This window comes from Seriola dumerili, unplaced genomic scaffold (genome assembly GCF_002260705.1).
Source record: "Seriola dumerili isolate Sdu_G_001 unplaced genomic scaffold, Sdu_1.0 BDQW01000425.1, whole genome shotgun sequence".
In the NCBI taxonomy this organism is placed as follows: domain Eukaryota; kingdom Metazoa; phylum Chordata; class Actinopteri; order Carangiformes; family Carangidae; genus Seriola; species Seriola dumerili.
The window spans coordinates 212-12596 of record NW_019174680.1 but is presented as its reverse complement, the minus strand read 5'-3'; the positions used below and the strand labels follow the sequence as shown (position 1 = coordinate 12596).

Below are 12385 nucleotides of genomic sequence, written 5' to 3'. Positions count from 1 at the left end.
ATGTTTCGGGAATGATTGGTTCATCAATAACTAAGGGCTTATAAATTGCGTATGACTGAACGTTTTGTAAAGTGTTTCCCCATGCTTCCACTCTTGTATATGATTTGGCTATTTGCTGTATATATGGATTAAGAACGCGGTTCATTGGTTTTATGGGTTCACTCTCGTATAAGATTTTGTCCGTATGAGCCACCGTACTGAGCCTTCCTTTTCTGCAAGAAGTGACTTGATTAACCCGGAACTGAACTCCACTGTAACCTGGAAGTTCTTTCATTTTAGCTGAAGAACGAGAATTGTCTGCTTGTTTTTCCCATGGTGACTGTCTGTGGACTACAACAACTAAACAAACTCTTTTTTCTGACCTGAAGCCGTGCCGCCCATCAAGACACTGGAGGCACGCGCTGAACGTTGTAGTCGATTAAAACAATTAAACGTATCCTTGTTTTCTGTCCTGCTCCATTAGACACTGGGGAGGTAACTTAGCGTTAGCGGCCTACCGAACTTTGTTAGTGACGGGCTCGTCAGGAATATCCAAAAGGCAGAAGGTAATGTAAAGTTCTCATGAGATTATGGCATGTGTCTTGCTTTGACTGTCTGCTTTACTTGCTACTTTATGTACGTTAATTTGGATACCGTTAACGTGGACTGAAGCTAACGACGAGCAGTCACAACAAACCAAGACGCAGATCATGGTGATATGTGTGTTATTGTGCGCAGATTTACGGGACCGTAGTAAATTATTGGTTATTAAGTCGAAAATAACATAACACGGACCCTAGTCTAGTTACTCGTCATGTCGTGTAGCGACCAAGCTTCTAAATCACCCTGCATCTGTTTTTCATTTCCAGATAACTATCGTTAGCTTTCTAGCTAACATCCGTTAGGTACCTAGCTAGTTGCTAGCTTGTCATCTGTCATGCTTAACATCTGGATATTATAGAGTGTGTATTTGTTTGTTTATTTGGTCTATAGTAGAAACTGTCTTCCGTGACTTATTTAACTGGCAAAAGCGTTATTCCGAAAATTCGGCTCTTGTGTTTACATAGACTCTGCTTTAGTTTGCTAAACTAGCCTTAGCTAGCGTTATAATTAAGTGTTGTCCAAACGGCCTCATGATGATAGCAGTGAGTCACAATAGTAATTCCCTGTGTTTACAACTGTATTTTTTCACCGTGTCCGCTTAATGAACAATAGATTTAACATTTCTAAAGTCCGCTAAGCATTTCTTTCATGCCCTTTGATTCTTTTTGCTCTTCCGTAACAACATGTATATCCCCGATTTGGTGTCAATCTCATTCTCAGCTTTTATTTTTATTTTATTTTTTTTATCGTTGCCTTTCTCAGACATTTGTGTTTGATTGACAGGGCTCCCTTCCGTTCAAGAGTCCCAATAAGCAATGACAGTGTGACAGTGAGCCAGCACCCACAATACCAGGACTCTGAAATTGAACCAACTACATGGATTTTAATAATTGTATTATTTGCAGCTGTGCTTATCCAGACACAAGTCAGAATGCTTACTGAGATAAGAGGCCATTGTCTGACTTACACACATACCAACTCACATTGGACCTCCCATTTCGTGTCATAGATTTTCTTTAAAAAAAATCATGTGAAAACTTATGTTCAATTCATGGGACCTTGCAAAAATCCTACAGCTCTACTCCAAATACTTTCTTAGTTGGTATTTTTGAAGTTTGGCCCTTTGAGATTATGTTCCTTTATATGTGTTCAAATCCTCACCATTTGCTTATTTTTCACCGGATTGGGTTGAAATTTGTACTGATGAACATCCAAGAAACCCAGAGGAACTATTTAAGTTGAGAAGTGGAAGCTGTATTTTCCGAAAAAGTACTTCTGGTGATGCAAAGCTGTCAAATCAGAACATCCATTTCTCAACTTCAGTAATTCCAAGTCTGTTCGCAACTCAGCCAAAGTTTAAAGGTCAGCTTTTCCATTTTGTTTTCTTGTGATAGTTGGATAGCTTCTTCAAGGCTTTTCCAATAGATAATAACGTATCTATTGGAATAACCTCTAAATGTGATAGAACTATATTATTACTACACAGTATCAAAATTTGGTTGAAAACTTTCACCATGCTGGTCACTTACAAACTGTTCACTTACCTGAGGCTAGAAGTCACAAGACTGATTCCCCCTGCAGTTTTACTGTAAGTTAAATATTTGACACTGCAGTGGATTTGAAAGAAAGTTATTGTTATAGAGGCATAATGTTCTGCCATATGAGTTAAATTTCATACTTAATTGACAAATTGAAAGTTTTTCATCACATTTATGCAAAAATCTCACATTTCCATGAAACAGTCAAGTTCATTAATTTGCAACATTACCCACAATGTCCTAATACACCCAGAAATATGACAGGTATGTACACATAACTAAACATACACAGATACTCTAAAAGATCTGGTAATAGTCTGCCAGTTGACAAATTGTCATGGTATATATTATGATATCGCCCAGTGCTGGTCCAAACATTTGCCTGCTTCAACAAATACATGGCATTTGCTGTGTTATGTTGAGCTTTGGTTTGTTTCTCTGAATGTTACATTTCATGATGGTATAATTATGATTTCTGACATTAGGAAGTTTGTCTTCATTGTAATAAACTGTGATGGCCACTAATGGTAAACTCAGTCTGAAATGATTGTACATTTATATGTGATCCTCCACTCTCCATACTTAGCTCATCAGTTGGAGCAGAGACATCAGGAGTTGCAGGGATTCAAGCATCCCTTATCATCATCGGGTCCTGAGATGACATCACAGCAACCTCAGCTCCCCAATGCTGTTATTCCTCCCCAGCTTGCACAGAACTCTTCTGCTCAGCAGGCGCGGCCTCACATTCAGGCTAATCAGCTGCACACGAGTCAGAGCAGTGCAACTGCTGGGCCTCTGGAACACAGAGCATTGACAGGCAGGCCAGGCTGCTCCGGTGTGTCAGCAGCCAGCGGGGAGGTGGCCAACAGGAACGTTTCTGCCTCCTGCACCAACTCCAGCTTATCCAGAAGAGATGGGGGTTTTGAACCGTGGCCCGAGGAAGCAGTGGACAACTCACATGGGCTATACTCACTCCACCGCATGTTTGACATAGTTGGAGCCCAGCTAACACATCGGGACGTCAGGGTACTGTCATTCCTATTTGTTGATGTGATTGACGAGTATGAGCGTGGTGGCATCAGGAGTGGAAGGGATTTCCTGCTGGCCCTAGAGCGCCAGGGTCGCTGTGATGAAACCAACTTCCGGCACGTTCTCCAGCTTCTAAGGATTATCACCCGCCACGACCTTTTGCCTTACGTCACACTCAGGAAACGACAGGCCGGTGAGTAATGCAGTGTCGTCATTATGCCCACACCAGGCCTTAAATACATGTTCAAGAATTGATGGTTGGGTTTATATGTCTTAATGTTACTAATGTACAGTCTGATTTTTTTTAGATTGTTTTGCAGCATATGAGTTGGAACAACTTCCTTGGCATGCTCCTTAATGAGCCTTGAGGCCAGAGCTGGCTCCAAGTGGTTACATTCAATTAAGGTCCAGAATGAGCACCATTCATGCCAACCACATTTTCAGATGGCAGTGTATGGTAAAAAGTTCAGCCACCCAGAATATACACATACCCACAGTGAACATAAAATCACTTGTAATATAGGGCTGTCCAGAAATCAGGATTTTCAGTTGACTCAGAGTTAGCACTTCTAACGGATTTATCAAAACAGAGGGGTGAGGACAGGTTGTGTTTGTTGTATGAATTTTTCATGTGCTTGTGGTATTGGCTCAAGCTTTTTCTTAAATATTTTTTGCTCTATATAGACAATTTTTATTCAATAAATGTGACCTACAAATATGACAAATGACATTATTTTAATTATTTACTCTACTGTCCAGTCTGTGTCAGGTCAATTGCCCCGAACATAACTCTGTCAGCCTCCGTGAGTTTCATGTTTTACCTATAAGTCTTTGTTCGTCGTCAGAAAATAAATTTGTGCATCCTGCCCTGGATGTCCTGTACTGGATATCCACACTGATCTCCCTGTTCAATTTAATTTTGGATGGCAAAGTCCAGAATCTGTTCATTTTGATTCTATTCAATTAGATTTGATTCTTGATGATTAGATTAGATACATCAAGTAAGAGAGGGTGTGCAAGGCTCAGCCAGGAGTTTTATAATCCTGATAAGTTTTTATTGTTACTGTCAATCTCAGCAACAGAGAATAGTGATGCCTTCTGATACATGAAGTATGGTAACTGGACTTTATAGGTTATCCCTTTGTCCTATGCAATTCTTGTTGTTTGTGTGGCCATAGCTTGACATTCTACTTCTTCCTCTAGCCAGTTAGAGAAGCCAAACAGGTTATGGGGAATGGTTTTATAGCTTGGGTAAATCTAGTTCATGCTCAACATGCTCAGTAGAGTGTTTTTCCACCTTTAGAGGGTGACACACATCGTCCCAATCCCATGACAGAATAAAAAAAAACCCTGTCCTGTCCCATTTTGTTTGCATGTTCTGTGTTTTTTTTTTTTTTTACTTGTGGTGGGTGGTGCGGTGTGTGATGTGCATGCAGAGACTCATGCAGTTTAAAGGGGGAGAGTGTAACCCAGGTTGTTTTCTGTAGCTACAGTTTATAGATTTATAGATATATACCCTCAACGCCTCACATGCAGGCTATCTGTAGATGCTAGCTGGTGGCTAGAAACCTCTAGTTTCTCCTCAGTTACTGCAGCACAGCAGCTCTGACAGATGTAGGCCAAAAATTATTTTGAAAAGAGTGAAATAAGGTGTTCCAATGTAAGATTTATTGGCTCTCCAATGAGCAGCCTCTCTGAATTTTGGTGGCTGCAGCATGCTGATGGGTTTTATGGGTCAGGGCTGGGGTCCAGTGGAGTACATCAATAACTAGCAAGCCTGTTAGAGGGTGGAGCATGTATGAATGAAATGTACTGGATACTGGATGCAATTCCAGTTCTCAGATATGTGCATGGCCCTCTAACTGCAGGCCCAGCTGGCCCTCTTTTTGGTATATGTTGCTGAGTTCCAAAGGGACAAGCGCAGTGTCTCCGCAGGGGCTTTATAAGGGACTGCAGTGTGCAATCACAACCCCCTGTTGGCAGTGAGTGCAAAGATCCATCTCAGGGTGAGGCAGAGCCTCAAAGGGGTTAACCAGGAGTGAAGCACATTAGAGCTGTGCACATAGTCATAGAACTGGAGTTACATCTAGTAACTACTACTTCTACTCCTCCGGGGTTAGGATCTTCTTCTATATGTTAACATAGTAAACATGTTGGTATTGCATTTGAGTGAGGTGATTACTCATGTATCAACCCTGGCAGTCCACAAAAAACTGACAGTTTAGACATTGTCTCTGCAATCTGTGAGATGTATCCACTGATATGAAAATGATTAGCATTGCGATTAAAAATAACATCAGAAATCAACTGTTGTTTTCAGTGTGCCCAGACCCTGTTGACAAGTACTTGGAAGAGACATCAGTGCGCTACATTTCACCAAGAGGAACAGTGCAGAGCAAGGACAATGCACCTCACAGAAGAACAGGTTGGTGATTGTCTGTGTGTTCAAGGTATTTTTTAACACCACGACACAGAAGTTTGATTAATGTCTTAACTAATGTCACTGTTTAGGTCCTCAGCCAGTCATTTGCTGTTCCCCGTCGGGACCTCATGTTGGCCCTCCCCGAACAAAGCCAGCTCCTCCTGTTCCGAACCGCAAACGGAAGAGAAGTCATTCCTCAGCTGACTGCAGAGAGAAACAAACATGTGGTAAAAGAAGCATGGCATAGAGAGGGAGCAGTGTTTTTGTCTAGTCTCAAAGAGTAGGATAACAGAAAAAAAAATTGTGCAGTCCAGTGACATTCATTTGTTATGTTTTCCTAGGTTGTTCCTGGTTTGAGAACGATCCAGGAACAACCTAAGAACACACTTACATACTGTTAAGTAAGTGAGACACATGCTTGTGTTTACATGCCTTAAGCCTTTTTCCAGGTAAGCTGACTTTCTAAACAGCATTTTATTGAGAAATCCAGTTTTAGTAATCAAGGTAAGGAAATAACCTGATTTCCCCAGATAGATTTCTCCTAGAGAAATCTGATTTCTCTGCAAAGTATACATGAAACAAAGTCCAAGCAGGACAAGGACTTCAGACAGAGAGAGCTTCTCTAAGTAAATTGGTTACTTAAATGAACCAACTGAGCGATCGTGACCATTTAAGTTACTGTACTGCACTACCTAGAGTTTCAGACTAGATTTGTTGGCAAGTGTAATGGTGTTCAAGCAACCTGACCCAATTCAGAACTGGAGCTTCACCAACCCAAGGCACCTGAAAAACCAAGACCATTGACCAGTAATGCAGGTGGTTTACTATACTGGATGCTTGTATGCTTGGCCAGGCTCAGACATCATTTGTCAGTGCATAGTGCCAGGATGTGATCCACTCCCCTACAGCACCAACAGTGTGTAACACTAGCTAACATTAGCTTACCAATGGAGTTCGCTAAAATGAACAAAAAACTGTCTCCCAGCACAATCCAACACAAACTCCATGTAAGCACAGTGACAGATATTGGTAAAGGACTAGACCTAGCTAACAAGTTGATAACAATATTATCTATTAACTATAGTCTCGCAAAACCAGACCTCACTCTCACCTACATATGGAGTGTGAGCACAGTACATGAGCAATAGGATGCTGACTGCAGTTCACTTAATGGTCACCATTGTCATTAATAACAATGGTTTTACCGTCACAGTCATTGCCAGGTGTGAAAGTTTCTCTTAAGCTCTCATTTTATTATTTAGTGAACTTTTTAAGTCACTCTAAGCAACTTAAGTCACTGCAGTAACATTATTAATCCTCAAGGATATCTGAAAGTGTGTGCTACTCTACCGATTTGTATGATTCATTGCAACTTACCCCTCCATCTAATGGCATGCACTTTGCCTTTGAGTGTAACCATTGTTGTTTGCATGTCAGATAGTAGAAACTAGTTCATCTTAAGCATATCCTGGCTTTGAGTTTTCAGGTTTGTACTGATGCCAGGTAGTTGTCTAAGATCATGTTGGCTGTCAGCCATTACTCAGCTTTGGTGGAGGTGTTCACATTTCAAATGTAAACTGTTAGTGTTGTTTGTTTTAATTTTTTCCAGCCCTAATATTCACTCTCAGTTGACCCTTGTTGTTCTCTCCTCGCAGATATCCGCCTCCGGGTTCGTGCTGAATACTGCCAACATGAGTCTGCACTTCAGGGCAATGTATTCTCCAACAAACAAGAGGCAGTGGAACGACAGTTCGAGCGCTTCAACCAGGCCAACACTATCCTCAAATCCCGAGACTTGGGCTCCATCATCTGTGACATCAAGTTCTCAGAGCTCACCTACTTGGATGCCTTCTGGAGGGACTACATCAATGGATCATTGCTAGAGGCCCTAAAAGGGGTCTTTATCACAGATTCCCTAAAACAGGCTGTGGGCCACGAGGCCATAAAACTGTTGGTCAACGTTGACGAGGAGGACTACCAGGCTGGGCGACGCAAACTGCTCTGTAATTTGGTCACAGGTGGCGGGAGCCCACCAGGAGGTAGCAAAGACTCTGTATCTTAGACACATTCTCAAGGTGGTAGCATACGGGAGAAACGTTGCTGTGCCTCCCCCACAGAGTGAGATGTGGTTGTGTCATTTGAGGTGCCTGAAGTATGTGTCTGAGGGAACTAAGGACTTCCAGCCACCCCACCGATTCCTTGAGAGAGAGAGCTAAGTTCATAGGATATCTACTTGGCACCCCTAAGCGTAGCATGCAAAGTGATTGGGAACTATGTTAGCAAAAAGAAGTAGGTGATGCATACAGGTTGGCATTATTTTTGAATCCTAAGCTGTTCATTTTCTTCAAGGAGGAGAACGCTGATCTCGTATGTGCATTGACTCTAACTAATTTCTTGTTTCTGGTGTGTTAGCTCATTGAAACATTTGTTAACTCTTATACTCTTCACTCCTGTTCAAAAGTGGAGTTATTTTCAATACAGGAAACATGCTTAACGCTGATGAGTTACTCCCAGTGGGAGTTGTACCTTATTGTCAAACTGATTCATCTTTTTTCCAGGTTTTTTGGTGTACATTACAGATTGATTGGATTAACCCAACGAGAGAGTGTTCTGTATGTTACTGAGTCATTCACTGATGTTTTGGATTTGTAAATCAGTGCCAGTTTCATTGTCAGCCTGTACCGTTGGACCTCTGCTCACTTACCCTCTCACTCATGCTCAGTTGTGATATAACTTTATTTTCAATTTGAAATGTCATTTAATAACAAATCAGCAGCAAGTGAAAATCATAGCCAATATGTGTAAAGTCATTTCAGATGTGCAGATAGTAGGATACCTGCAGTTTGAGGTGAGCTTTGTACTTTGTCCTGTCTTTGTAGAGTTAAAGATATTTCACCCAGTTACAGTTGAACTCACATTTTAAGTCCTCAGCAGTCTTCTCTGTGGATATATAATGTCTTCTGGTGGGTCAGGATGTAATTGAGTCCACATGCACAGGTGTTGAAATCACCTCACCCAGTAGCTCGAGGGCCTGTTGGACATGTTGGAGAAATGAAAGGTGTCTTCAGTGGCACCCCTCTCCGTCAGGAGGTGTGGCATCTCCACAGGCAGCTGCAAACTGAACTGGGGGATTTTTTTTATTAAAGATTTGAAACAACAGAGGACCAACATAATAGTAAGATTTATTGCATGTTGATCCTCAACAATTTAGTGCGTAGATCTTGAACAATGATATTCTTCTAGTGGCACACCACTTTTATAGTGCAGCCTGAAATGCCAATTAACCAAAATGGGAATTTATATTAATTTCTCTTTGGTGTCCATGGAATGAAGTGGATCAACAGGAGAAATTAGGTTTGGTGGGTCCCTGCGACAAGTACGTGTTGACAGTATTACTGATTTATAGCTTTCATTTCATGCAGTCATAAAATACACTCGGTGGTCACTTCATTAACCTCATTAGGCACACTTATTTAGTTCTAGCAAGGAACCCAGAACAGCCCAAAAGCCCAAAACAAGGTGTTGGAGACTAGAGACACTGGTTCATGTTGACATGATAGCCTCACACTAGCTGTAGATTTTGTGGCTGCTCAATCATGCTACAAATCTCCTATCCCCCCTGAAATTACAGGAGCTGTACTCTCAATTAAACTCTGTCAGTATTGGACAATCCTGCAAAATCCTGATCCTGCGGACATTGACAACATCCTTCAAATTCTTGCTTTCCACAATATCTGAGCATGGCAATTACTGTATGGTTATGGTTCAAGAAATAGTTCCTCAATTGGCGATGAACATTTGCTTTCAATGTAAATTGTGACACAATTGTGGACACATTCATAGAAATACTGGGCTGGAGTGGATGCTGCTATCATGGCGGCGCTATAGTCATGAATTTTCAAATTTCCCAGATGTGGTTTTAATGAAATGTGATTACTGGTTGTCCAGAACTGGTTATAACTGAAAGCAAACTTAAAGTACCTTTGTTCGAAAATGTTTAATATCAGTGATAAATATCAAAGATGAAGTATTAGCATAATGCTATTTTATGATGAGATTATTATGATTTTGTTACAAAAGTAGATTAGAGAGTGAATGTCATTTTAATAAGAATTGCCATTTGAAATGCCTCTGATCCTAATATTTGACATGTTTCTGTTACTCAGTGCAAACAGCCAAAAAAAGACACGCAGGCTCATATTCAATAGCAACAAATGTGTACTTTGTCAGCAAAATATGATTTTGACACAATTCTTCACTGTCCATAACTTTACATTTCTGACATCCTTGATATCTTACTAGCTTCATTACAAATGTGCATCTGTCTTTTTGCCAAATCTTTGTAATCCGACTTTGTCTCTGATTTTAAAATGTAATTGAACTTTTTTGTCCAGTTTTTCATCAGTTTGTTAACTGGTGGACTGCTTTCATGTTCCCTATTAAAAGTTCAGTGTATGTATTTACCAAATATATAAAGAAGCCCTATCTTATATTTGCTGTCATACCATCCATGGGTACATATGAGAACATGCAAGTCATGATTGACTGGCCACTATTACTCTGAGTTATACAGAGTAGGCCTTCATTTTATATTTTTACCCCAGTGGAATTTCATAAGGTTGCAAGTTAGTATCTATTATATAGGTTGGTGTCTGTTATGTTGATTGTATGTTATGTTAGTTGTTAAATGCAGCTGTGTTTTAAGCAAATTTGCATGTAACCCGTTATGATCTCCAGAAGTCTCATAGAAACTCACAGTGCTAACATTTTGTAAATAACTTTATTCGATGTCTGATTTTCTTACTTTAATTTTGCATTTCTTTCAGAAAATCAGTAAGTACGACTGTTAATAAATGAAATGGATGGGTTTTGTTCAAGTCCCACTCCTGATTATTTTTTTTATGTCACATTACTCATATAAAAACAAATCTTTTTGGTGGGAAACAGTGTACATTTAAACAAACAGCTTCCTGACAGATCTACTTCTTATTGTGGGTTACACCCCCACATTTCAGAAATTTGGCCTGAACCTTATCCTGCTGTGACACGCAAACCCTGTGTCTGTTCTCATCTTGGAAAACATTTCTAACTGTGTGAGAGGTCCTGGGTGCATCTAATTTCTCTTCTACATGTATCCTCATTCCCTGTACTTCCTTCCTTCTCCACAGGTCGTCAGATTCACAACCTGAGGAAGACATACAAGGAAGGAAAAATCCAGGCGTCACATTCTGTCTGACAAACGAGGCAAACCAAGTTTATTTGTGCCATGAATGTTCTTGCAGAGACTTGAATGTAATGTATGTCAGTGTGAACCATACTCCTTGCTTTCATCACATACGCTAAATGAAATGACAAAAGATTTGGTGGTTAGTCCTGTTGACTTGTTTACCAATAAAAGTGAACTTTGACGTGTTTCTATTTGCCATGGGTACTCTGCAGTCAGTTAATTTATTGATGATTAAACTGAGCTTTGACTAACCACTGCTACAGCAGGTCTGCTGTCAGTCAGTATGATCCAACTTTGTACAAAATAGATTAAACAAATTTATGAAAATATGCTGACGAGTGCTGTGATCTTGTTGACCTTGGTGGTGTTTTCACACGTAGTTTTGTTTACTACAATTGTTGATTTACTCATTAATCCGAGCTTAGTTACTGCTGCAGCAAATGTATCTGCAGGGCAGTCACCGTAATTCAACCTTGATCAAGACACATTCATTTACATTTACATCACATAACTGATTTAACATCCAAAGCGACATAGAAGGAAAGGGACGGATATGATAGTAAGAATTCATATTATTGTAAATAATAATAAAAGTATTAGTATAATAAAGCATAAAAATGTCAAAAAGCGTCGAGATAGAGTAAAGCATAGGAACGTGAAGTACAGTAATGCACAGAAACATCAAGAGAAGATATGGTATACTAAGGCATAAGAATGTAAAAAGAGTGATTCTATATTAACGCATAAAAACGTCATAGTATATTAAGGCATAAAAATCCATGAAAACGTCATAGTATAGTAAGGCATAAAAAGCCACAAAAAGTCATAATATAGTAAGGCATAAAAAGTGATAAAAACGACATAGTATAGTATGGCATAAAAAGTCATGAAAACGTCATAGCATAGTAAGTCATAAAAAGTCATAAAAGGACATGATATAGTGGGGAATAAAAACGCCATAGTATAGTAAGGCATAAAAAGTCCTAAAAACGTCATGATATAGTAAGGGATAAAAAGTCATAAAAACGACATAGTATACTAAGGTATAAAAAGTCAGAAAAACGACATAGTATACTAAGGTATAAAAAGTCAGAAAAACGACATAGTATACTAAGGTATAAAAAGTCATAGTATAGTAAGGCATAAAAAGTCCTAAAAACGTCATAGTATAGTAAGGCATAAAAAGTCATAGTATAGTAAGACATAAAAAGTCATAAAAACGTCATAGTATAGTAAGGCATAAAAAGTCATAAAAACGTCATAGTATAGTAAGGCATAAAAAGTCATAGTATAGTAAGACATAAAAAGTCCTAAAAACGTCATAGTATAGTAAGGCAGAAAAAGTCCTAAAAACGACATAGTATAGTAAGGCATAAAAAGTCATAGTATAGTAAGGCATAAAAAGTCATAAAAACGTCATAGTATAGTAAGGCATAAAAAGTCATAGTATAGTAAGGTATAAAAAGTCCTAAAAACGACATAGTATACTAAGGCATAAAAAGTCCTAAAAACGACATAGTATAGTAAGGCATAAAAAGTCAGAAAAATGATATAGTAAAGTAAGGCATAAAAACAACATAGTAAATT

At 39.4% G+C, this 12385-nt stretch overlaps 1 protein-coding gene across 1 annotated transcript; it reads left to right on the top strand.

Moving 5' to 3' along the window:
• The first annotated feature begins 293 nt into the window (after positions 1-293).
• LOC111233792 (death effector domain-containing protein-like) lies at positions 294-11089 on the top strand. Its single transcript, XM_022761689.1, has 5 exons — positions 294-545; positions 2707-3342; positions 5470-5574; positions 5661-5798; positions 7227-11089. Exons 2-5 carry the CDS (start codon positions 2778-2780, stop codon positions 7631-7633), a joined length of 1215 nt encoding a protein of 404 aa, XP_022617410.1. The 5' UTR covers positions 294-545; positions 2707-2777; the 3' UTR covers positions 7634-11089.
• The last annotated feature ends 1296 nt before the right edge of the window (positions 11090-12385 follow it).

Coding starts and splice junctions, on each gene's coding strand:
- LOC111233792 (XM_022761689.1), top strand. CDS start 2,778: ATGACATCACAGCAACCTCAGCTCCCCAATGCTGTTATTCCTCCCCAG. Junction 3,343..5,469: donor ACTCAGGAAACGACAGGCCG/GTGAGTAATGCA, acceptor TGTTGTTTTCAG/TGTGCCCAGACCCTGTTGAC. Junction 5,799..7,226: donor CAGAGAGAAACAAACATGTG/GTAAAAGAAGCA, acceptor CTCTCCTCGCAG/ATATCCGCCTCCGGGTTCGT.